Raw genomic sequence first — 27,324 nt, 5'->3', positions numbered from 1 at the left:
CCACCTTGATCTTTTGGTTGACTGTCTTTTCTTTTACTTTTTCTTCATGGCATGAATGGCTACTTTTTCTTTTTTTTCTAGATCTCTGTGTTTCAGATCCTCATTTTCTTCCAGAATCTACAATTCTTGAATCTTCCATGCTGTCCTTTCTTCTCTCCTCTGTTATGTCCTTAAATCCCCTTTAAAAACTTGATTCTATGTACCCATGGCAACAGTCGCTTCAGATTCTGTGACCGAAGCAAGCACTGAATTAATTCTGCAGTGCTTTTCTTGTTTACCATATCGCATAAAAATGGGAGAGCTGAATTCTGAATTTTCTTATGTGATGACTCATAGCTCTCCACTAAAACTGATGTTTGAGCCCTTTTTCTTAGAGCTGAGTGAAAAACTCCTAAGGAACAACTCGTTTAGTGAAAGTAACCCTGTTTTCTTTTTTTCCAGTTATTGTGAAACAGAATCTGTTGGGTTTTTACAAAGAATAAATATTGAATAGTTGGTTAGGATGTGCTGAGCTTTGGGGTATTCCTCCCAAAACCTTTAGAGAAGAAATCCAGCAGTGGGCAACACCTATCTGGGATGGTGAGGGAGGAAACAGGATAAACCAACTTTGCTAGCAGCCATCTGTTACTCCCACAGATACTGCCTCCTTGTGCATGAGTGATTAAAAACATGTGAAACAATGCGCTAAGTTCCATCTGAGGGGATGGCTTTGCAAACCCTTGACAAATGCTACTAGGAAGCTGCGGGCACCCCTCAGTCATAAGAGCAGCTATCAAGAAGCTCATCACAACATATGATTGAGAGCTACATAGCTTCCGAGGATCAACTAACACATTACGGAAACTACAGAGGTGTTACATATGTAACATGCATGTTATCAGCTACAAAATTAGGAGCGAGATGCAGAAGTGGCTGTGATACATAGAAGAATGCTTAGTACTTAAGCGGGGATGCAGGTGTATACAGGGTTGATTGATCTTGTGAGATAAGGTGCTGTTGTGGTTTCTCTTGTCAGTAATACTAGAAAGAAGCTGCTTATCTGATTATACAGATTGTGGAGAGGACTAGTTCTTTTAGCAGAAGACTTTCCTACAAATAAGATGCATCTTGGCCATCTGTTGCCAGATGGAAGTGTTCTACTTCTGAATCACTGACTGCAATGACATATTTAGAAAATGAATCTTTCATGGATAGATCCACAGAACAATCTGTTTGTGATGAACCTCACATACACACACTGAGGTTATATTTTCTGTTTACTTGGCCTTAAGTTCTAATATGGCTATATACTGTGAGCATACTGTTATTTAGTCAATAGCAAGTCCTGCAGTTCACACCCTCCCTTTGTGAGGTATCCCAGTTGCCCAAATAAGAAGTACGTAATTTATCACTAAAATGCAAACATAACACAGAGGTCCTATTTCACTTTTACTTTGAAATCGGTGAATATACTTGAGGAGTCTGTAGGATTCAGCATATGTACTTAGGTGACCCATGCAGACAGTTTTTGGTATTCAGGCAGGCCCAGAACACAGTCAATCAACTCATACATTTTCACTTAAAGGTCTGTACTTAAATTTCCCCTGTGAAAAAAAAAAATCATTTTTTTTCTTTAAGATATTTACTGTGATTTTTTTAGTGAATGGAGATTGAGAAGAAGGAACAAAATGAGAACATTACAATTATGCACTAAAATTTTAAGTCATTACTGTTTTAATGAAGTGTAAAGATTATTATCATGCTTAAGTTCTTTGAAGTTTAATTGTGGCATTTTACACATATTATTATGCACAAATTAGGTCTTATGCAGAAGCTGAGAACTGTCAGTGAATTTTATCTATGCAGAAACAATGCCAGATTTTAGTCTTACATGAGCTGAAATGAACTGAGTTTATTTGGCCAAAAGGAAAAAGAACAAGTAAATGGAATCTGAAGAAATAACATAAAGAGATTTATACTTGACAGCCTCCATCAAATTTGTCTAAATGAGAAATAATCGATAAACAGATTGTTGCAGTGCATAGAGACTCTCACACTGATGATGTGGTGCACCTCTGATTTTGAAAAAGAAGACCCATACCCTCTCCAATCTGTAGTTGCGTCACGTCTTTTTGGCAACACAGAATTTGCTGAGATAGTCACATAAGGAAAGTACTTGATGTATTTTAAGATACAGCTTAAAGAAAAGCAGCAACTAAAGGCTGGGAAGAAAATCATTACTGTGTGTTCAGCCCAGCTTCCCAAAAATCACCATCATGAAGTCTGCAGATCAGCAGTTCAAGATAACTTGAGATGCAGCTACTATTAAATACAAATTAATTTTGATAAGCATGTGACTGTAGTGACTGCTGCTTCTTCTTTGTATATACTTTTGGTGAAGATTAAAGCAGCTCATTTTTTTCTGGCTTTAAATATTTAGAAATAACAAATTTCACAGGCTGGCATGTGAGCGAACTTTTAATTAATACAAGGTGGAATTGATTCTTGTAACAGAAACAATAATGCGTGATATTTACATCTATTCAAAACTAATCAGCGTTACTCAAAATCTAGATATTTGACAATAATGAGAATGAAAAATTAGGAAAGAAATGCCAATACTGCATAAATTTGAGGAAATCACTGTATGACCTCACTCTGTTTTACTCTAATAATACTGTTAATGAGGCACACAGAAAGTACATTAATCAGCTGGATATGTTTTATCAGCAGCTGTTTCACATCTGATTCCAGCTGAGTCTATATGACAGGTAGGTCAATGTCCATCTCCTACAGTGGGCTGACTCCACATCCATCAGTGGTAGTGACTGTGACTGACCAGTCACGGAGTAGATATAAGCAAATATCCCTGCAGATTCTATATGGCAAACTGGAAAGAGAATAGAGAAAGTGTGGCTCGATGTAAGTACTTCACGGACCCCTAAATACTCAAATGAGCATTGAGTGAGGCAATGAACTGGGAGACAAAAGATGCTTATCATATGTAGCTACAATCACGGGTGCATCAAGCAAGCTTGACTCACTGCCTCCACAGCACTACCAGTCTTGAGGGGTTGTGAGGGGCTCTTGGCAACAGTAATTCTAGTGTCATCAGTGTGCAACTTTAAAAAAAAAAGTTTAAATTCACATAATTGTATTTTATCGGTGAATTATTTTTCCAGAACTTTTAGAACATCAAGACTTCTTTGCATTGGGTTTAAAACAGACCCAATATTGCTACTCCATTGCATGGCCTGTGTCATTCATACCTCACTGGCCATTGGTAATACACAGAGCTGATTTTGCCTTACCTGGTAAATCCAGGTTGAAGAGCAAGTTGCAGACTAAGACTAGCTGTTTAAAACATTCCAGATATTTGAATATTTTGATTCTAAAACAGAGAGAAAAATGAAGACAATAAGCCATTCCAAGATCTATATGCAGAATTATTCTAGACAGTTACATTATGCTTACTATTTTAGTGAGTATCTCCACAGAGATTCCCACAATTCACTGCCTGACTGTTGGAAGGTGTCTTTGTAGGTAGCTTCTGAGAGTCAAGGCCTCCTGTTATTACTGTAGAGGTTCACTGTCACATCTGTGTTGGATGGGATTTCACGTCAGCACCAGGATTTTCCTCCTTCATTCCAGTAGGGCTTTTTTTTAAGTACAAAGCTATAGGAATAAGGTTTGCCTTCATTTCTCAAATGAAGTAATTTTGTGAAATTCTTTTATTGGTTAATCCCATATTAATTTTCCTGCTTGCAAAACAAGTGCATTCTTCCATCATCTTCTTAACATAAAAATGACCTTGTTATTTCTGATAATGCAGCTTGTTGGGCAAAACTTAATCCTGTCACTACAAGCATAATCCAGTGAATCCTCTTCTTGCTGATAACACTTTTTGCTATTTGAACTCCTGTGGGAGCTTTTGATTTGGTGTTTGACAGGTTTCCAGGTCCTCCTAATGTTAATCTTCAGATAATGAGTAATCTAAGAAAGAGAGGGATATAGTTTCTCTGGTTCCTAGCTTTCATCTTTCATGGTAATAAGATTGTCTCTCAACACTCTTTCTGCTTTACAGTCCTTTAAAAACTCATTTTATTTAATTTCAAGACAGGAGAACACAATTTAGTTTTCAATATCATCACAAATGTACATCCATCAGGAGGCCAGCAAAGAATGAAGAAACAGGAGACTTTTGTGCAACGTATGTGGAAATCACTGGGGCAAATACTGTGATGGTGTATATTGCACTGTCTCCAATCTGCTGATAACTTCTCCTCCACATTTCATTTACTCTTGATCTAGATGTGCTGTCTGTTGGCAATCACTGACGGCCCAGCAGATGCTACAAGGAAAGAGCTGACTATAGATTAAAACACTTGTGAGGTGAAAAGTTATTTGGAGGAAGTGGCCTGACCTTCAGAGGGAAAGAGCAGAGTTTGAAAAAGCAGTTGTCTCTGTGCATATGCATGGAACAGAGAGGTAGCTGGAAGATAGGTAAAAATAAAAAGGGAAATCTTCATTAACAGTATTTTCCATGAATAGAGGATCAAATATTGTAAAAGTTAACTTTAAAAAGTGGGGTTTTTTGTCCCAATGAAATTCGGCAGTGACAAAAGCTATGAAATTTGTATAAGTGCTAAACTCAATTTTGTGCTGTAGCTGTAATTCTTGTATAACTGGATATCAGGGCTGTGCCTTTGTGCTCATCAAGACAAGTCTGCTGGGTGGTACAGGAACTCTCAGTCTGGCCATCCGCAGAGACAAAATAGTGGACGATTTGAAACAATGGACTAACTTCAGAAAAGTGGTTGACTGAATTCTTAGCCACTTTCACAGCTCAGTGTTTGACTAACTGCTACAGGAACTGCCTAGGTAGGAATTTTGGACTGTCCTGAAGACTTCCCTAGACAGCTCCTGCCATGCCCACACCAATTTGTGTGTTTCAATGTGTTGATTATCAACCTGGGTAGTGAATCCAGACCTTCCAGGGACTCCCCAGATGGTTCATCTTGGAAAATTGATCAAGCTGTATATCCATAACCTTTAGCCCACACACTCTAAGCTCTCATGTGTTACATTCATGGAGCACGTTTGCCCTCCTTGTGAATAGATACTGATGATAAATAGAAATTATACAAATGATAGGTATAAATGTCAATGTCTCAGAGAAAAGTATCTTTATTGTTTTTATTTATCTCTTTCTTCATTAAAATGTCATCATCTTTTCCATTCTCCAGTATCTCTATGAAGATTACATAGATTTGGCACATAAAAATGGTTTCCTATCATGAAGATTTGTTTTCTTCATAGCACAGTGACCTTATTTTCCTGTTTTCTTGACAAATTCAACATTCCCCAGACACATTCTCTGTTTACCTTCTGGCAAGCCACTACATTTTTACCACACTGGGGAGCATAAGTGCTACAGATAGTTCTAGTGAGCTTTATTTGCATTTTGCTAGTTTTTTTTTTTTTTTTAGTTCAGAGCATATCTTTATATCTCCTGAATCATTGATATGTACTTTTCCTTAGTGTAGGTGAACTTCACCTGTAAATGGAAAGAGACAAATGAAATAGAATAAGCCATTTGTATTTCTAGCAGAATCCTAAGTTACAGGGAAACCTGTGATGGAACAGACATCTAGTAATGATACAGTAGTGTATTAGGTCTGCTCAGCACTTGATAAGATCCGTGGAAGACGGGGAGCACCAGGCTCTCAAATTGGCTTCACACGGGCTTTCACCAAAAAAGGGACATGCCAGAAGACAGTTGTACAAATGGCTACTGTGGGTAATACAAGTAGTAAAATAGGGAGAAGATTAGGGGGGTCCCTTGCAGAACTAAGCATATTTGATTTCATTTTGTGGTTCTGGCAGAAATGTGGTATTAAGTAAATCATTTGCTGTCATATTCAACCTATGATCCCAAGTGCTTCCTCTTCTGTTTCTGAGCAATGTTGTAGGTGCTTAAACTCTAAGCATCTTACTTTTTTACATTAAAAGTTGGTTAGAGTTTCCCAGGGCTCATTGCTGATGTCACATCCAAAAAGGATGTCTTCCTATGAAGGTGAAGTATCTGGGCCAGTAGTCATGCCTAGAAACTGCCTATAGAATTGATTTCCAGGCAAAATGCAGGGCAATTACTGTTTTTGGTAAAAAGATTCTGCCGGTTTGGCCGTGATCTTGCTGTCAAACTCCCACATGATTTTGAAAATCATCCAAGAAATATGAATGCAATTCTCGTATGTTGAGGAGAGGTGCTGAGGCTTCTTATAAATTGAGTGGATTTTGATCCAAATGGGATCAAAAAAACTGAGAGTGTGTTTGCAATAACTGTATAAATTGGGGATGTTCAGCCTACAGCTGTCAAGTGTGAAATTCACCTGTGGCTCATAACCTGCCGTCGTTCAGAGCTGCAGGGGGGTATCTCCACTCAGTCAAATGCTGTTGTCCAGAGCTCCTCCTGGAGGTGTGTGCTTGCAGCCTTTCTTCTGGAAACACAAAGCACAGATGTGAATATGACGCCCTAGTCTAGCAGTGAGGCAGATTGGTGGTGACGTGTGACAAGGGTAGGCTTGTCTGGAGAGCGATCCTGTAGGCTGCTGTCAGGCATACCTCCAGAACAGCAGCGGGAGGGAAGCAGACTGGCATACAGTGGGGTGCTGCCAGAGAAACTGTTTCATAGGCTGCCTAGTAACTGGTTACATGAAAAGACTTCATATTACTAAAACAGAACCAGTTCTTTACCCGGAGCTATTTATAGGGATGCTTGTAGCATTTCAGCCATGCCCTCACAGATGGCTTCGTGATGCCTTATTCAGGCTCACTCATCTTCCTCCAAACTCATAGCAGCAACCTCTGAGAAGGCAATTTCACATATGGCATGCATTTATCCTGTGGTTCCAGACTCCAATCAGTGTCCCTCTCCATGTTACAGAAAGGGAAATTTTGGGACAAACCTCAGGCTCTACAGTTCGTCCCCATTTTGGTGCACTGAGAGCATTAGGCAGTGGCAGACACCCATCTGCAGTACTTATGCAACTTTAACAAGAACATGTCTCTCCTTTGATGCTATGCTGGAGAAGAGGAATCTTAGGCCCTTTTTGATCTTGAGGTAACAGCTGAAGAGCGGCCATGTATTGGTCCTTAATGCTCAGAGCTTGTTCTCTTTTCTTCAATGTACTGTTAGCACTCAATAAATAATAAATAACGACTCTGTTGGTGTCTCTTTAGTGAGCTGAGCCTATAGTCCCAATGTGCAGTAGCTGTGCATGCACATCTCCATATGCAATATTAATGGTTTTGTTATATAACTGTAACAGAGTGTCAAGGAGTCTCTGGGACTCTTTTCCCTCAGTGAGAATTTGAATGTAGTAAGAACAGTTGAGTTTGGCCCTGGACGTGCACAAGTAAATTGATCAAGAGCAGAGCCAGCATTTTCTATTTGCTTGATAAATAAGTTCAGCTTTTAACAATCTGAGAGACATTACAAGGACATATGCCATACTGAGTGTCTATGAACCATTTTCTTCTTCATTGCTTTGAGTAAGCACAAGCTGAATCCAGATGACCACTGCTGTGTTTGATAGCACCAAAGACAAAATGCCCAGAGTGACAGGATTCCATCTGAAAAGTTCATAGATCCCAGGGAGGCCCCAGCTGGTGTGTGCACAAGTCTCACTGAACAGATCAACAACTCTGTTTCCACCTTTCTACTAACTGTTCAGAAGGGAAGGGAGGCACAGAGTCAGACTCCCTCAGCAACCTTCATGAGGGACTGAGAACATCAAAGATGCTCAGTGCATTGCTGGGAGCCAGGCTGCACACACTCACAGCAGAGTTTGTTTTTCCGATATTGCTTGGAATCATCTGCTTTCTCTTCTTTGTAGTGTGCTGCTTCTTGGACTGTTCAGCCCCAAGCCATGTATGAAATATGCACATGGACAGGCAGGGCATGGCAGGGAGAAAGAGTCAGCTGCAGTTTACTAAGCATCATAGGAAGAAAGGGAATCAAAGACAGATTTGGGAGGCCATGGAAGAGAGAGAGAAGGAGAGGCAAGATGATGGAGGATGTGCTAAATGAGAGAGGCTGAGTGAGGAGAAGGATAAAGAAAAGCTGGAGGGGAAACAAAGGGAGAACATTTAGAAGTTTGTTAATTCTTGAAGATGCTAACTCCTCTGGAGATTTTAGTCAACTTACTGTTCCAGTCATAGGCTGATTCCTAGCCTATGTGGATGATCCTTACATCCACAGTGCATTGCTCTCTGCTCTTCTTTTCCTATGGCAGAGATTAGAAGTACATTTTTTTTTCTTCCAGGCAGTTACTGCTTTTTTGTTTGGGTTTTTTTTTTTACTTTTAACAACCAGTCATAATTTTCTTGCAAGGGACTAGGAAAGTTTTTATAGCTGTGGTGTTGAGAAAAATATTCTGTGGATCCTTCAGAACCAGAAATCTAATGTATTGTGATTGCAAGACACAACTTCACAGCTTGGTAGCTCCTAGTCCAGTGTTCCCATGGTTCTGTAGAAGCTTGGTAGATTAAAACTCTAGTTTCAAAAACTTTTAACCTTCAATTAATGGCCCTTCAGCAAAGCCCTCTAGTGTAAACTTTAAGAACATCCTTAAGTTTCTTTTAAGTCAATAGAATTAGAAAAGCTCTGGTGAAAAGAGATAAAGGATTTGTTTTGCTGAAGTATGCAGGGATATAATTTAAACAATAATCTTTGTGTAGATACTGTTATTTGGAACAAAAATGGCTGGAGCCAATTTAACAAAATAGTAAAATCTAAATTACCTTGAAGTTTTTACATGCTAGAATAAAGGAGGCCACATGAGCAGCTCGCTTCGCTGTTGTATTTCTCACCATTCCTTATTTTGGCAGCAATCTGTATTTTAAGCAGGCCTTTTATAGGTTTTTGTGGGCACATAATTCCAAACAATGCTGGCTTCTTAAAGATGGACACAATATACTTTGTTTCCTTCACAGGTGAACATGATTTCAAACCGCAGACATCAGTCTCAGCGAACCTACACGAATTCACCGTGCTTTGTATTAGTTGAGGTAAGAAAATACTATAGACACATTGCTAAGTTCTTGGGTATGTTTTTTAAGAAAATGCTCTCAGCGGCAGCACATTTATATTTTACCAACATATTGCTGTTTATCCCGATGTGGACTGCTATCTGCTAGTTGGCAATAGAAGCTGTGAGTAAACTTTCCGTCCCCATTCTGTATTTTTTTTCCTCAGTTCTTTCATGAGAGGGAATGAAAGGGGGGTTGCCTATGCCTGAAAGTTCATTTTAAGTGGGTATGATGTTCTGAAGTGCCACAATCCAGGAGGGTGAAATACCTTGGAGCTGGACCAATATAGGTATTAATAGTTAAATCTTGATAATAATATTCCATCAATCTAGAACTCTTTCGGTTTGTCAATCTTAAACAACCTTACATTTGAAAGTAAATATAATTATTTTAATTTCAAGGACAGGAGGCAATGGAACAGAAAATTACTTTGGTCGTTCAAGGTTGTTCAGTCTGTCAGGAACAGGAATCGTTTCAGAATGATGCATATTGAGTAACTGAAGCACCATCTAAACCAATTTGCCTCTTTTTTTTTTCTCTTTTATTTTTGAGACTTTTCTTATTGAGGTACTATAAACAACTCCTTTTCTTTACTCTGATGCTTGTAGATTATGCTCATAGCAGAATTGACCTCAGTTATGTCTGCCCTGCAGTGGAGTTAGAGCTGCAGCGTGGCATAGGTCTATTTGGCTCTATTTAATCTGACGTTAAGGTGGCTCACTTCAGCCCCACCACAAAGTCAGCACAACTTGCCACCTGCAGGGATTTTTGAGTGCCTGGCTGCTGTGGCTATATCCCTACTGTTAACCTAATTCTGCTATCTTAGCCAGGGTTTGGTCCAGAGGGGTATGGATAAGAATGCTGCGCAGCAATAGCTGTGTGAGTGGCCAGGAGCACACTCGTTGCACTCCACTGCGTGAGGATGTCAGGTAGAGTCCTGTAGTTAATCTTGTGCTAGCATTTAGGTGTTGATGCACTACATTGCAGTCACGCAAAGTCTGTGGTGTGGAAATGTTCCATTTCTGGTTAGGTGCAAGCTCACTTCTAGAAAATGGACCAAACTATATTGCAACAAATATATAATTGTATAAAAATATATATATTGTGGAACCCAACCAAATAGTGGTGTAAAGGAGAATGTACCTTCTTCATAGGGCAGGTTTTACACTGGTAACTCAGGTTAGGGTAGTTGTGCCCATTTATATCGGCAGAGGTTTTTGTTCCCATTTCTCCTAAAGCATTTCTACATCCAAAACATTTGGATCACATATAAAATTCAGGCACCATTTTACTTATCTTTTAATGCATGCTAGTTATAATGAAAAATTCTCATGGTTCTTCCATGGTTGCCAGCTGAATTGGTATGAGGGAGCCTGAGGGAGACGATTAAGCTGTATGTTGAGCACAATCTTTCCTGACTTTCTTGTGCACACTGGTATCATCAGACTCTGGGGATTGCAGATCAAAGTAGAACATCTTCAGATAAACATTGCTCAGGCTGAGGGAGAGTGGGAGGTTTGCATTCAGTTTTTTGCTCAACCACAAACTTCTTGCACCATATTGAATGAGCCACTTGGGCCTTGCTGCAGAGGCAACTGGGCATTGTTATGCCTGCATTTTAGGCAATCTGTTTGGTAGCAGTTGTTCTGAGGGTTTCAGTGGTGCTTAATATTGGACTTCAGAAGTAAGAGATAAGGACTACTAAGATTCCCTTGTGGATCTAGTTCCTAGATTCTCTGTGTTTTGGTATCCATCTCCTTACCTCACACTAGTATTTGGAAACCAGTGCTTAGGTTGCTGTATGATGCTTAGATCCATCTGTGATACATTTAGAGACATCTGATAAACAGAGAGGGGGGGATGTCATAAATTGAGGGACATTATAGCAACATGCCAAGGAAAAGTTTTTTATGGTGTACGCATTACGACTTAAGTAACCTTTCCTGAAGAAATTTTCATCCTCCATGGAATCTTTCTTTTTTGCTGTTTAAATTACAGTGGGTTTTTTTATTAGCACATTTTGGAAGTTGTTTTCATGTGGATAGAAAATTGCTTCATTGTCTGGCATTATTTCTGTCACATCATTTCAACTAGTTTTGTAACTTGGCAATTTATATTCACTGTTTCCAAGTAATGTTTGTGATCCACTGTGACACAAATCACTGCAGATCCACTGGCTTTTCTTGCCTGTGCTATGTCACACTGAGACAGCATCAAGATGTATGACCTCTGTATCACCAAATCTAATGGCACTAGGGGTCAAACCCCCTGATTCTGTTGTGATACCATTGTATAAGTTTATGTTGTAGAAGTCATTAGGGAGATGGTACAGAGCAGCTAGAGCTGTAGATGGATCAGAAAACATGATTTATATTCCTGAATACTGGGGAGATTTGCTTAGCCTTATTCAACTTCTGGCTCAGTATTTGTAAAATATGACTAACAGTTCTACACCCACATTTGATAGATACACAGATAGAAGATAACAGATATGTTGTAGCAATACTGTATTCTATAATCAATTGTTATTATCATTATTCTGCAGGATCAAAAGGTGATCCAAATGTTGTAACAGCTGTAATTCTTTTTTTTTTAAAGCAACTGGGTTAAAGAAGAACGCAACATTTGAGCACCTGGGTTTAGGTATTTGGGTGATTAAGAGGTCTGTGAACTTTCTCAGCCTTTCTTTAAAAGCCTCATTGTATGTTCCTCACTTCTCTAGCAGAGGAAATTAGTCCACATAGGCTGCAGCTGGAGAGCAAAGGAAGGCATCAGGTAAGGGTTCAAGTATCTGCAGGCATACAGCCAAAGCAGAGCCAAGTCTTTTATACTGATAAAAGGGAATAGAATCCACAAGGTCCCAGTGGCACTAGTGGTGACTGTCATTTGGTGGTCACTGCCTGTGAGGACCTGATGTGTCCGCAAAGTTTATAGGACTGGGCTATGTGCCAGAGAAACTGTTTATTTGCAGAGGCACAGTAGTATCTAAGTGGCTCTGTGAGGCTTTTGCATGGGACACAGAAAAAATCTGCTTTCATGGAAATCTGTCAGCCTTTACTGACTTGAGCATTAGAGCATTTGAGCACATATAAATGGGATACAGGGTATGACACAGAACTCCATGCAAGTGCTAGCTTGCTTCTTAGAGAAGTGTGTCTGAGATGCTGTTGCTTTCCACAACGCTGATGTCCTGGCAGCACTTTCTCCTGAGCTCTGCAGGGGCTTAGCCCTCAGCCAGGACTCGGCCCAGCACTCCTGTCAGGGAGGTAAGCAGGGGCAGCAATGTGTGGGGCAGCACAGCTAAACTGTGTGAAGGTCAGCTCTGGAAGGAGATGTGAGGATATTAGTTGGAAGTTGCAGCAGGGAATAGTTGCATACGTGTTAGTCAGGTTCTGTTTCACTCTCTTCAGAAAAATATGACTATTTCATGAATAGCCTGCAGGTTAGGAGCAAAAGAAAAGGTGGAGATCAGAGTGATTTACATTAGGGGAATGCTAAGAGAAGTTTCTCTCTTGCAACAAGGCAGAATTAGGTTTTCTGAATGTCTTAGAGCTTGCTCCCAAGTATAGTCTCAACTCTGATATACAATGATGTTACATCAGGAGGTAATTTATTTGGTAGATCTAGTCTCTCTGCTCTTGGCCTTTCTTAGCAATAGGTAGTGGAATTTTTTTTCTAATTTATTTCTAACCTTGGGAGAAAAATTATCTAAGCAGATAAGATGTGCAGAAACTTTCAGTGGTAAAAACCAGGGTCTCTGTAGACTTCATTCTTCTAGTGATACTAAGCTTTATACCTTTCAAAATGTCAGCTTTTCCCTACAGAACGGTCTTGTCAACCTTTCTAAAAAACATCTGTCCTCTTCTATTCACAAATGATAGAAAAGATGCACCTGGGTATTCTATCATCTGTTCCAGATACTTTCATTAGTCTAATTCAAAGAGATGAACCTCTTTTGATTTGTTGATCCTAGTGCATGGAACGAGGAGTGTGTATCTGACTGTCCAAGCTGGAGGAAAAAATGTAAACTCTGTAAGACTTTGAAAGCTCAGAAACTGAGTCTGCACAGCAGAACGTGAGCTGTGCAAACATCTACTATACACTATTGCTGTTAAGAGCTTCTGCTGGTTTAAGGCATTATTTGTGCAGTTTCTTTTGCACTTGGTTTTCTGTATCAGACATTGAATTCTTGTGGTATGTTGCTGCACTTGTTTATTTATTGTTTTTCTGCTAGAGCCTTTTCCATTAAAGAAGTTAATGTAAGTATCAAATTTTGAGATAAACCCCCTTAAAGCCATGCAATATCAGAAGTTAGTTTCTCCAGCAGTACCAACTCATGCAGCTATTATGACAGACCATTAATTTAGATTATTTATGGAGATATTTTAGACATGGCAGTTAGCTCTCAAAAATGGCTGCTTTAACTACCCTAAGTTGAGCTGTACTAATCTTGTAACTACTTAGTATCTCCAGATGCAAACTTTTGCTTATCTTGCACACTTTTGCAATTCTAGGCTTAGGCATTCTCCTGTAGTTTCACTGAAAGCATTAAGTGAAACTATTTAAACAATCTGTTTTATCTGTTTTGTCTGGTTGTTTTATTGGGGGTTTTTTCCCACTTGTGCATATAAATATAGTCACTGGAATCTCTAGAGAAGGTATAATTCTTTCACCTGGTATTAACTTACAGAAATTACTAAACTTACCTTTTTTGACTGCAGGAATTAGAATATTACTAACTCTGGCAGCGGGCAGATCCTTTAACGTATGTACTTGTGAGAATATTGACTTCTATGTACTTCAGAGTTACATTCATCAGCTACCTATCTAAATTTTGTGAAAAGTTTACCTTAATATGCAAGGGACTTCTGACTTAGCACTAAGCTCCTAACTGTGCTTAACTATGCTGATAGGCTTTGTCCTTTTTTAGTTTTTGTTGGCGATATGTTATGTAGCAATACAGCAATGACTTTTTTTCATGCTTCTTAGGACATCCCAGCTGACATTTCTCTCTGCCTTGGTTATGCATTCTGAAGAGCTTTTTATGCAATTTATTCTCCATTGAATTGTGAGCTTTCTCATAGCTGAGAATCAAGATGACTCAGACAATTTATAGCTGATTCAACAGTAGGAGGTCAATCTTAGTTTCTCCTTTACCCTTTGAGTTCCAAGGATTTATTTTCTGCCTAAGAAGGACACTATTTATAATCTCTCCCTTGTGTAATTTTCTCAGCCTACCATTTTATTTTCTTTTTCTTTTCTGTTTCCAGTATCTAAGTACCTTGTCAATAGTCTTAAATCTCGCCATTAGGGCATTTAGCATAGGATGCAGAAACTAGTTGCACATGAATGACTGAACTGCAGTTGTATGAATTTGTGGTGATGCTGGAAAGCCAACAAGGAAGCAAATAAAAAGCATTTCACATCTCAAAATAGCCAGCCTTCAAAATCACAACTTATCAATAGCTCTCAAAATATCTTTTCTTTAAATCTAGAATTTTTAATCTAGATTTAATAGGAAAACTGAAATCAATCAATAAATTGTAGATTTCAGTCCTTGTAGCTTTGGCTGTCCTTGGCTTGGCTTTCCTTGCTGGAAAGCTGTTCCTTCAATTACAAGTAGCCCTTTGACTCATTTTGACTTAGAGAAAACATATTTTTCACTATCCTGCATATTTCTTGGACCATCTGAATTGGAGGAGATTCTGCATATTTCTTGGACCATCTGAATTGGAGATGATTGTTTTTTTCTAATCTTGCATCCCATGAACTACTCCTGGCTTATGACTTCAGATACAAATACAGTCGTAACAGGTGGCACAAAGAAGTTGTTTTAGGGAAATACATGAGCTTTGAAGTAGGAAGCGAGTTGCTTAGGTGGTCTTTGCCATTCCATTTGTCCAGGATGTTATAGTGATCGTCTTACAGAGCAATTGTCAGGACTGACTGTCCTCTAACCCCATTCCAAAAACAACCAAACAAAAAATAATCGGTCCTTTTAAAATCTTGCTGGCTTTGATATACTGATCATTTTCCAAAGAGCTTGGAAGGAAATACATCTCTAAAAATTGTGTATGCGTCTGCCGTTCCAGTAGATTCTTCTCTTTGTAAAAAGAGAAAAGTTTACCTGCTCAGAATCTGAACCTTGGGAATGTTATCGCCGTATATATTGATTAGCCTACATTTACTGTGCTGTTCTTTTAAATAACTTCTAGATAGAAATTACCTTACAAGAAAGTAATTTTCACAGGCTTTTTCAGTTTCTAATTTCTGTACTTCATTTTAGTAATGCTTTACTAAAAAATGTAAGCGCCACGATACATGTCTGTTCCGTCATTGCTAGACAGGAATAGTCCTCTGTTGGAAACGGTCCCCAGAGGGGCTCTGCCTATCTGTGTAGTATTTTACTTTCAAGAACAGCAACACATTTTATTTGACAATGCTCTGAAAAATTAAACTTCCAACCATATCTAACAGGATAATAAAAATTCAGAGAGAAGAGGATTTCAACACTAATCATTCACTGAGAGCAATGCAACTGAGAGAAAAAAACCGATGCTGATGAAAAGCACTAATTGTGCTAATGAAACTTTTTAATGTCTTCTACTAACGAGGCAAGCATTGGAAAGCTGTTGCTTGTTTGAAATGGATAAAGCATAGTAATTCAATAAATGTTCTTTATTTGTAGTGTAATCTTCCCAAGCAATTTCTGGGCTTAGCTCTCATAAACCAGTAACACCCTAGTAAGCAATTTCACTGTAGCAGATAATTGTTTAAGGACTTGCATAGTAGAGAATCAGATGCAAGCAAATGTCCTGCATGCAAGGGTTGTGTTAGTCACCCCAGGCAATGTAGAAATGAGCTATCTCCCCTTCTTTGTTCATTTTCACCTGCTGGTACTGAATGCAATTGTAGTAGCCAACAACATGAAGCAGCCTTTTCATAATGTCTGATTTACTTATAAGAAATAGATCAAAGCACAAGAAGGCAGGAAGAGGAGATGCCAAGGACAGCGTGATCCAAGGGAGCTATAATCTGAGTGAAACTAATCCATGAATTATTTTTTTCTGGAATTGTCTTGAAGTCTGAAGAGGTTTCCAGATTTTTCGCTCTTCTCTTTGATGCAATGACTTTTCCAGCCCTGATGATGAGAAATACAGGGAGAAAAAAAATTCCTGGCATCCAGTGAATGTGTTGTGGTTTATCTCTCCCACTGAATATCCTTGAAGAAGGGAAGGCATCATGTGTTCGGTACCTATTAGATATGAACAAAGAGTGGAACTTTCCTCTCTCTGTGGGATGTTTTTAGTATGTGTAGGGATATTTTTAGGCACTGAAAGTCTTTTCTAAGAACTTGTCTGGCATAACTATCCCAATTGGTTTATAAACTTTATTACTCTGTATTTCTTTATAACACCCACACTGGTGATATTTTTCTTGAAAAATGAAATGAAAAGATTATGTAGAAGTATCTATTCATTACATAGAACTAGTAAGATACAGCTACTGGTGGAGGATTAAATTGCTGTGTATCAATGGCAATGAAAATTTATCCTTTCAAGATTTTTTTTTTAATCTTTGGGAAAGATTATATGACAAAAGCTGCTCTGCGTCCCCATTTTCAGTACTCTTATTTCTGAAGTTGCTAGTTGTAACATTACTGTAAGTCAGTTGAGATGAGGTATTAAGTAGAGAGTGCGTGATTAAAACCTGTATGGAAGATATGCATATTTAGAGTCTTATATAATACGCCATACATGGTTTTCCTAAACTTATTCTTGACTTTGGCTGTGTAAATAATGCCAAGGTCAGCTGGGGCAAATCTGATATTGTTTCTATTTCTGTGGGATGAATTTTCTTTTTTTTTTTTTTGCTAACTGAAATTTCAAATGTTCCTAATGGAATTAAACACTGGACATTAGGATGCCTAATAAGCTAAATAATTTGCTTAAATCCAATTTGGATACTGTCCTAGTTACTGCAGAAGCAGTAATCAACATGCTGGATATTGGCATTGCTCTGTGAAGAAAAGGTTAATGCCATAACAATTATGTGTCCTAAGATGGTTGTGTCTTTTTAGCAACTGCCCACTCCATTTCCCAGAGGTTAATTTTTGTGCCAGTTTAGTGAGAATCTGATTCTGCAGCCCTTATGTTCTGTACTCTGATCTCCTACAGATTTTAATTTCTCTAAATTAACAGAATTCTTATGGGGGGAAAAGACCAAACACTAATAATATTTTAATGTCTCTCTATTTCTGAGGTAGTTGTACCTCATACTTACAGCTTTACTACACAGCAGTCAGTTCAAAGTAAATGAGCCTTATATGCTTTTAAGAGTGATAGTTTCTGGCAACGTGAAGAGTGTGAAAACTGCTTGATGCTTTAAGGCCATAAGAGTAGAGTCACTAGGCACTCATAACAGAAAAGGGATACTGATCTTACTTCTGGCAGGTCTCAATTAATCCTCTCCCAAAATGAATCCTGAAGATATTTTATATTCCTTGATTCTCTCCCAGTGATACGGCCTTCTTACCCCTCTACCACCTGCCAGGCGCACGAAGAGCCAGGCTGCCTATGCAGAATCAAGCTCTCTTCATAGCGTCCTGCTGTCACGCCAGCGTACTAGCTGCCTGCCTGAGCTGCTGAGCTGCTACCTTTTAATCCCTTTGCTCTGGCAGGAGCCTACAGAATCCCCCCACTTACTGCATTTTCCCACAAGAAACTTGTAATTTCAACTCCTGATGTTCTAGCCAACTTTGTAAATGTATCCTTGCACAAATCTCTCTCTCCCCACTTTTCCTTCTTTAATCATTTTCCCCACGTGATCACTTGCCACTTCTTATAGTACAGTTGGTTGTCTGGAGTTAAGCTGGTTAGCTGGATGAATAAGGCATGAATAAGGCGTAAGGATTTCCAAAAGCAGGGATCAAAGTAAAGAGCTGTGTATTAACCAAACAAGCATATATTTTGTTACATAATAATTTGACAGTGTCCCCTATTATATCAATGATATTCATATTCTAATCTAATAAATTTCTTACCCTTTAGCCTAACAATTTGTTAAACACAGAATCTTTTTAAATGAGGACCAAGCTCAAGTAAGTTAATTTAGCAAAGTTGAAAGCTTTGGTTATTAATAATTCATGGTACCAACAATAGCAACTTACCACAAAGGATCTTCAAAAGCTGGTTTATTTATTCTTTTATTACTACTCTGGCTCCTTACCTTTCCAGATGCTCCTTGCAGTTCAGGATTCACTTCTCAAAGCAGCAAAGGCTTTTGCTGTGTCCCTCAGAAGTGACTTTGCAACTGTTTAAGTAATTTCCTTCCTTGCTGCCTTCCTGAGTCTCCTGCTAATGCTTGATAGTATACTTTTTGCCTGGAAGGTAATTATGATGAGAAATGATGACCAAGTCAAAGGGGTAGCCTCTCGGGTTAATTTTTTAAGGATCAATCCTCTAACAGGTTTTATGTAGCACCTTAGTGGAGCCTATACATAAATATATGTATAGGACTGTCCATTTATAAAGGGAAAAATTAAGGGATATCTTTGTTGCTACTAATGTAGGTAAGCAGCTGGGCAGTTTCACTTTGTACCAATTCACCAATTTAAATCACAGAATCACAGAATCGTAGTGGTTGGAAGGGACCTCAGAGATCATCGAGTCCAATCACAAAAAAAAAAAACCCAACAAAACAAAAAACAACAACAAAAAAATGGATTACAATAATCAAGTGAATTACAATAATTGCATTAGAATGGATTGTAATTGTTAAGACTTAAGACTGCAAATCTATGGGTCAGAGTAAATCAGAAGTAATTCAGAGAATCACAGAAAAATTTAGGTTTGAGAGGACTCCTGGTGGTCCTGCAATCCACCCATGTCTTCAGAGCAGGACTGACTTCAATTTTAGGTCAGGCTCCTCAGAGCCTTGTCAGTGAAGTTTTGAACATCTCCATGGATGAACATACCTTGATAGGAGGAAAGTATCTGAATAGTGATGGATGGAAATGGATACTTCCTGGAATGATTGTTTTATAGGAATCCAGTTATTTTCAGAAATGCACTTACTAACTTCAGTGGTAACAGGCCTACTGCCTTAAACAAAGATTGTCTTTTTAGTCCTGGTCTGAGCCTAGCCTGGTAGCCAGAGGGTTAGTGTAGAGGAGGTGTTCTGCAGAAAGTGGGGGCTTCTCAAAGTGCAGAGGCATCAGTCCTGCAGTGGGCATGAATAACATGGCTTTGTGAAACAAACCAGTGTAGGAAATTCCTGTGAGGTGTGTCCTCACTGGCCTGGTGATGGTGTCATTCACAGCAGCATCACAGGGCTGTGCAAAGGCTTTGTGTCTTTGTAGCTCACTACTTTTTGTTACTGGGCTTTAAGTTTTTCCTCTTTCTTGAGATTTCTGTCTTTGCTATATGCTCATGAATGAGATACAGAAGAAAGGGCATTTTTCAGAGAAAGGATGTGTGTGAGAACATGAACGTAACATGAATGTCTTGGTGTTGTACGGAAAGGTGTGATACCTGTGTTTCTTGTAGCTCTGTGGATTGTGAATGCTGAGGGTGACATCAGGTTACAGAAGAGCTGGGTGATGAGTATTATGAATTCGACTTTAAGTATTTTTATTATTTAAAATTTTCAAATTAATCCAAGAAAACCATCAACTCTATTTTTAGCTTTCTTGAACAATTACCTGGTTGCAATGAATACTGTCTGTGATTCTGTTTGCTAAATTCTGTAGGCTTTTTATTTTTCCCTTTTTCTCCATTGAACCACTGTCTAAAGATATCCTGAACTTGCTCTTTCTATGCTTTTCATCTTAATTTTATGAAGTAATGGATAATATCCAACTTGGGAATGGGATTTCAGGTGTAATGCTAATGAGAAATGTCTGATATAATTTGTAAGAACATAAGTAGTTCTACCGCACAACTGTGTGTGAGCTTATCCAGCAGAAACCCTTACAGAGGATGTACTGGACTCCTGCCAGGATGAGCCGCATACATTAAACAATAACCAGAGCTGGAAGTATGCAGTGATTATGGTGCATAATTTATGATATTAGCCTATTTGTCTTTCCCTTTTAAGAGAAAGTTAGTAAGTGGGTTAATTTAATCTTATGTACAGACTTGTGCTTGAAAGAATCTTTAGAGTCTTGTACACACCTTACTTGTTCATGAGACAATTGCTAAGGGCCAAGCTTGGTTATTGAAAGAGGTAACTCTGCAAGTTTTACCATGCAGCTGCCCCTGAATTGAGGAAACCTCAGCCTTGGAAGGAAGACCTCACAATTCTGAGCTGAGTCCCATGCCAATGTGACAATCTAATTTCTTTTATACTTTTTTGGATGGGTTTACATTTCCCCTCCTCAGGGAGGAATATCTCAGAATATTTTATTCCACAGTAATGGAATTGGCAAAAGCTAATGATGGCAAGTGTGCAGAGCTAAAAATTAGTCACACTTCTGTTTAAGTGTGGAATTTAAAAATTAGAGGGTGGATTCATCCGGATAGGGACCAGGCTGTAAAACATCAACCCTGCAAGCATGATTTTTCACACAAGTAATGAGAAAATGAACAAGGTCTCCTTAGGTTAAAGCAGAAGTTTATCTCCATCTCTCTGGTAACATCAGCTGTTGCTCACAGACCTTTGAGCGATGTGTTTACAGTATGTGTAAAAGCACCGGGGACTGCTAGAGTCCGGTCTCTGTAGGCGGCTAAGCTGTGGGTGAGAGCATCAGGAACCACAGAAAGGTGGACGGATGGGCTGGCCATTTCTTTCCTTCACACTTCTGTGGTTTCAGATTGATGAAAGCTTATACTGACAACGTAGAATCTTGCAGAGTGGGCAAACATTTACTTAAGTGCATCCCCTTAAAGGCTGTACAAAATATTTAGCCAATAAATTGCATTAATTAGTCTCAGTATTTATAATAGAAAGAGTACAAATGGGAAAGCAAATTACAACACAGCAAACTGCCATACTCAAATGAGTGAAATTAATTCAGTTATATGTAAAGGGAGTTTTAGGATTGGTCTGCAAAACCTTCAGGCATTGTACAAATGTCTGAACTAATTTTGGATTATGTACAAAATGGGCTGCACAGATACATACAGTGTACTGCACAGGGCAGGACTGTGTCATGATATTTTTTTCCCCCACTTGGCAGCATGAACAGGCTAGTGCTCTGCTTATGTCAGCTACTGTTCAGTAATCTGCTGCATCAATAGTCCAAGGTATCACTGATTACCTCGGAAGGTTTTTTTTTTTTTATCAAAAGAAATGAAAAGGATGATGATATTCTAGATGAACGAGATAAGGAAGTTTATTCCAAAATCCTGAGGTTACTCATATGATTTTTATCGGACCAATTATGCCAAAGATTGCCAAGTTTACAGACAGTTTGTATAACATTGTAGTTACAAAAAGTGTGTCTGGAAAAGTTTGTCTTTGTAGCTGCGGTGAACATTTTCTAAGTGGTAGGCTTTTTCCTAAATTTATCTTGGTCAGATTAAATAGTCATTATTTGAACTTTCAGATATCAGTGTTTAAATTAATTTCACATTGACAAAACTGCATTCTCTATTTTTTAATTTTGTCAGTATGGTGGTAGATACACTAACACAGGCTTTAGTTCTCAAGATGTACAGGCCTTAGGTACCTTGTGTCCCTCTGGCATCCCAAATTTCTCTTCTAACCTATGAAGAATTTGCATGCAATAATACTTCTCCTTAATTTGAAGATAGCAAGCAGTTTTAAGAAGATTAATTATCTTATTGATGTAAACACTGACTAGGCAATTAATGTGCTGTGACTGCTACTCATTATATCAAATTCAATCATTTCATTGTTGCCTTGTCCTCCTCCTCATTTGTTTAATCTCCATCTGCTCACTCTTTCACATACTTACACTTTGTTGTATGAGGTGCCCAAGCTTACTGGGGCAAAATGTTGTCTTCTATGGAAATAGGGTTTAGCTCTACATAACACTGCAATACCAATGCAGTATTAATGCTTATGCTGCTGCTAATTTGACTTTTTCCTCCCTGTGTGACTCTTGAAATGTCTAATTCCTATTTTGGAGCTAGTTTAGCTATGTGCAAGTGAAAGTTAAGAGTAAAATTGATTGCATCTCAGTAGAGCCTTTTAAAAGAAGGGTGCTAGTCTAAACTAGTCATCAAAGATTGTTTCGTTATTGTTGCGAGTGGTATCATCACAGGCTGGTATTTCTTAGGATGGAATGAATGACATTTTCACAGGATGATTCATCCTGCCCTAATGTAGTAGAGCTTAGTCACCTACTGGAGTTGTCTCTCTCTGAGCGACATACTAAGACCATATTCATATAAGCTTAGATTATTAAGCTTATATTGTTGCGAGTGGTATCATCACAGGCTGGTATTTCTTAGGATGGAATGAATGACATTTTCACAGGATGATTCATCCTGCCCTAATGTAGTAGAGCTTAGTCACCTACTGGAGTTGTCTCTCTCTGAGCGACATACTAAGACCATATTCATATAAGCTTAGATTAGGTTAATCTTGTTTGAATCATACTGTAAGTGTTCTGGATGAGCCCCCATTTCTGATTTTGTGCTTTGCACCAATTGCTAGAAAACTATTTTTCTCTTGTGTTATGATGGTACTACCAGCATAAATTTTATCAGTAAATGCCCCGGGCTTTAGGACTTAAATTGCTGCTGGATAAAGCATATCATTAAACAATTTAATTAAACAATTAATATGTCCTTTTAGTTATCTCTTAACAATATCTGTTATTAAAAACGGAGGAAGAGACCATTGTATATTTACAGAGTAAAGCTTGCATCAAATAACTAAATGCTATGCAATGTTCTTCTAAAGTTTGTACGCAAGTAAATCTCTCTTCTGCTGTTTGCCAAATTAGGGGGCTTTTCCTAATTTTCTTCCTTGATAAAGGCAGGAGGTCTCTAAAGGTTTTAGTTCATTCTGATTTGCATCAAATAACTAAATGCTATGCAATGTTCTTCTAAAGTTTGTACGCAAGTAAATCTCTCTTCTGCTGTTTGTCAAATTAGGGGCTTTTCCTAATTTTCTTCCTGGATAAAGGCAGGAAGTCTCTAAAGGTTTTAGTTCATTCTGACTCTTCCCTGCTGCTGCGCCATCAACACAGATGCAATATTCCCTTCAGAAAGGTCTGGTTTAGTGTAGTAGTGTGGAGATGTAACAGGGAAACAGCCATGGGGTTGCCAGCTGCTGTCACGCTGATAAAGCATGAAAGGGGTAAACAGAGATGATTTTATATGAATTCTTGTTTTTCTTCCCATTGAGAATGACGCTGATAAAGCATGAAAGGGGTAAACAGAAAAGTGAAAGCAGTGAGATGATTTTATATCAAGTCTTATTTTTCTTCCCATTGAGAATTCTTTATGTCGGGTTAGCTTTGTTTCTTTACTGCCCTTTGCCACAGAAATATCTTACAACTAGTATAATATAAAAAGTGGTGATGTAAGCGCATGAAAGGTAAGTGAATTTGGTTTGGAATTGGAAATCGCTCCCGGTAATGAAGGTCATGGTTTCAAAGCATTTCAAAACAGTGCAGCTAAGGTTTCTTTCTGTCTGCCCTACATTGTGTCTCTTGAGCTGATATTTCACTTAACATTAGGTAGCAAATGAAAAGAACAAGATAAATCTCTGGGGACTAACAGGGGAACTCCTGCTCAGAGATCAGTGGCATTATTCCCAAGAAAGTTAGTTTCAAAAACAGTCTGTCTGTCATCTGAGTTTCAACTGACAATTTTCCCAATAGCCTTCTCAAACAAAAATTCTTGGTTCTGGGCTTTTCTCTGCCATTCTGCTGTCATTGCATATCACTGATATAAATCAGCAGGGAATACTGTAATTGCAGAATATGTTTAGCTGGCTGCCTTAGGTGCTGGGGATTGTGTTCTTGTGCTTCTATTTGTTTGATTTAATACATGTTTGCATATTCAACTGAGCAGCCAATAAACCTCACGTTCATTGTAATAAAAAGGATAGCTCTGGTTTTACTTGATCAGCTAACTGCATCATCACAAAGGCCAGCCACTGGAGTGCAGGCCACGCTTGAAAAGGGAATGGGAATTTGTTTATGAATATTGTGAGTATTTGGTATTATCGGTTTTTTGCTTTTGTAATATTCTGAGCATCTTGTGGAGTTTGGACCTGCCTTACCTGCGTATTCCTAAGCGTTTCTACCTTTTATTATTACACCAAATAACATTCTACATAATGTAATCAACTTCTATGAAAAGAACAGTAGTAGGCATCAAGTGCACGTATGTTTTTCAACCAGTGCAAGTCAGAAAGAAGCTAATGCAGATTTTAACTTGACTTTATCAGCTGCAAGAAATCAAGCCTTTCTGATTTGTTCTAAGGAAAAAAAATCTTCAAATTGGGAAAAGAGGAAGAAGGGGCTGAGAAAGGATGACAGTGCCAGAGCAGACCTTACCTGTATAAAAATAAATACACAGTTCATCATTATTTTCAGAAACAGTCATAAGTTTACAGAACTTTCAAAGAAAAAAAAAAAAAAGAATTGAAATTTTTATATACTTTATGCTTTCAAGTTTTTGGACATCTGGTCATCTACTACGTAGTTGAGCCCCTTGTTATTCAGTAAGATGACTGGACTATTTTTCTCACCTAATGATCTTTACTCTAAAACTAGGGGTTAGAGAAAGGGAATAACTAATTCCATTAATTCTGCAGTGAAGCATCAAGTTCACAATCAACCAATTTGCCTACGTAGCACCATAATTTTAAATTAAAAGCAGGCCTGACATTTTCATGTTTTAGTTTTTTTCATCAGTGTCCTGAGTTGACTCAGGTCAATCTGAGCTGGCTCTGAGTTAATCACCAATGAAGCTGACTTTAAAACTCCTCTTTGACTTAAATTCTGTATTCTCTGGCTTGCAACGCTATTAAATGGCAAGTCCACCTATAGTATTTGAAGCATGGGCAGTAGATTGAGCCAACTAATACAAATGAATGTTGTATCTAATAGAATTAATTATTCTGGTCTCTTGCATGCCATGTTTTTAAATGATTGGAAGCCCCATATTACAGCCTAAATAGTTTAACTGTTGTAGAGTAAGAGAAAAGCATAAAGACAAAGTCTCTCCATTGTAATGCCCCTTAGTAATTCCTTTAATAGCCTTATGCTTCATTTAATGTCAACCAATATATATTTGCTAGCATTTGTGTATCAACAGAGAAGACCGAGCACTCAGGATGCAGATGTATTCCCGTACCACCAGAAATATTATTAATTTTGTTTAGCCTTAATGAGAGAAGAAAAAGGGCACTTCTTACTATTGTTAACTTCTACCTCATGGTGGGGTGTAGACAAGGGAGAGTCAGATTCTTTTTTCCAGGTTCTCAGTGGAGACAGGAGGAGAGTCATCAGGCCCAGGATGGAACACAGAAAATGCCAGCTTAATATAAGGAAAAAATGTTTTATGTCAGTGCTTGGGCATTGGCACAGGTTGTCCAGAGTGGTTGTGGAATCTCCATCCTTAGAGATACTTGATTGAGCTGAGCAACGTTATCTAATGGGACCTGTGTTGAGCAGGTGGTTGGACTATGTGACCTATTGAGATTCTTTCCAAAATCTGTGATCCAAAATCCTTCAAAGACTTTGATAGTACCTTTAAAAAACGTTTGTAAAAACAGGACTTTTTTGGTCCTCTAATTCCTATATGCAATAGCTTCATTGGTATATCTATAAATAGATGTTGGCTTGTAATAGCAAAATCCATGAGTATTTTATTAGCTGGTTACTGGGAAAAGGCTGATTTCCCCCAATGCCAGTTTTTGAAAGAAATATGCCACTAGTGTTTCTCTGGGGCATTCACTCAAGCAGAGCTGAAGAGCTGAGTCTAGTGCTCATTGCTATGGACTTTGGTCTACCCTACTGATGGGGGTATTTGTATGGAATATCCAGGATGAAAGTAAGATTTTTACATGTATGGTAATAGGTATTGAACTGTGCTAAAGAAATGGGGAGAATAAACTCTGTGCTAGGCAGAATTCACCACAAGATGTCTCATGTCTCACTACGTATTTTTCACAAGGGTAGGTAGCTATCCAGCTAAGTCTGGTGAGTGAATGTGAATGACATGATTTAGATTCTTCTGGGGAGTATGTTAAGAACACATAAAAATAGACTGGATGTGGAATCCAGGCATGAAGAGTGTGTTCTTCTAGGGCTGATTAAAAATAAATGCATGAATACTAACATCACTGAATATGAACAAAATTCTCCCAAAAGGGGAGGAAAACGAACAGCTGAAGCCGAAGTACAACACTCGGGGAATGATTACACAATATAAAGCAGGGTGATCAAATCTCATTTGTTATTTTTAAGAGTCTTTACTAAGCCAAGTGGAATCTTTAAGGCTAAGGTGTCTCTTTAAACGCTTTAAAGCCTTGTTTCCCAGCCATACAGTATTTTGGGGCAGGGGTGGGAGTGCCTTCAAGTAACTTTTTATCTTTTAATCTGTCAGATTTGGGAATCCAGACTAGAGCCTGCACACAGGTGAATCTGTACCAGCACTGGGCACAGCTGTCTGGTTTTAGGTGTATGTGCTATATTTGTATCTTTAGGAGGAACTCTTTATGTTCATACATGTATGATTTCTCCCAGCACTGGAGCAGGCTCTGCTCTTACTCCATGATGTTACTTGGGCGAGGACAGCTTTGTGTCCAGCTACCCTTTCTCTTTATAGCTGTCAAACGAAAGCTTGAAATGCTAATTGCTTTAATAGTTATCCATATGCAAACGAGCATGTGTTTCCATTTTGAGGCCTTTACCACCCCGGCAGACAGCGGCGGTCCCTTTGCCTGCCCCCGAGCACCGGTTGCCGGGGTGCCGAGCGCCCGGCGGCTCCGTGGGGGGGCGGGACGGGCCGGGGCAGCTCCGGCAGCTCGCCCACCTGTGCACGCCCGCCGTGCCGGTGTGTGTCTCGGCGTAGAGAGGGACCTCCGGTCCCCCTCGCCCCGCGGGAGGCGGGAGGGTTCGCTTTACCGATGGCGGTGGCGGGGCCGTGCCGTGGGAGTCTCCCCGGGGCCGGCTAACTTTCAGATTGGCCTTATCCGCCGGTGCGGAGCCTCCCCCCGCCGCCCCCCCCTCCTCTCCGCCGCCCGGGCCGGGGTCCGGCGCGGCTGCTGCTCCCCGGGCGGGGCGGGGCGAAGCCGCCCCCTCTCGCCGCCGCGCTCCGCCCG

The 27,324-nt window shown here is 39.1% G+C and overlaps 1 protein-coding gene across 1 annotated transcript in view; it reads left to right on the top strand.

Annotated features, from left to right (window-relative positions):
- PLPPR5 (phospholipid phosphatase related 5) overlaps positions 1 to 27,324 on the top strand; it is a 180,262-nt gene that overhangs the window by 60,325 nt on the left and 92,613 nt on the right. Inside the window, exon 6 of the mRNA XM_014939134.1 lies at positions 8,977 to 9,051. Coding sequence (XP_014794620.1) covers positions 8,977 to 9,051 — 75 coding nt within the window. The remainder of the gene's footprint in view (positions 1 to 8,976; positions 9,052 to 27,324) is intronic.

The sequence above is a fragment of the Calidris pugnax genome, unplaced genomic scaffold (genome assembly GCF_001431845.1).
Source record: "Calidris pugnax isolate Ruff unplaced genomic scaffold, ASM143184v1 scaffold18, whole genome shotgun sequence".
Lineage (NCBI taxonomy): Eukaryota > Metazoa > Chordata > Aves > Charadriiformes > Scolopacidae > Calidris > Calidris pugnax.
Note: the sequence above shows the minus strand (reverse complement) of the source record. Positions and strands in the feature narration are given on the sequence as shown.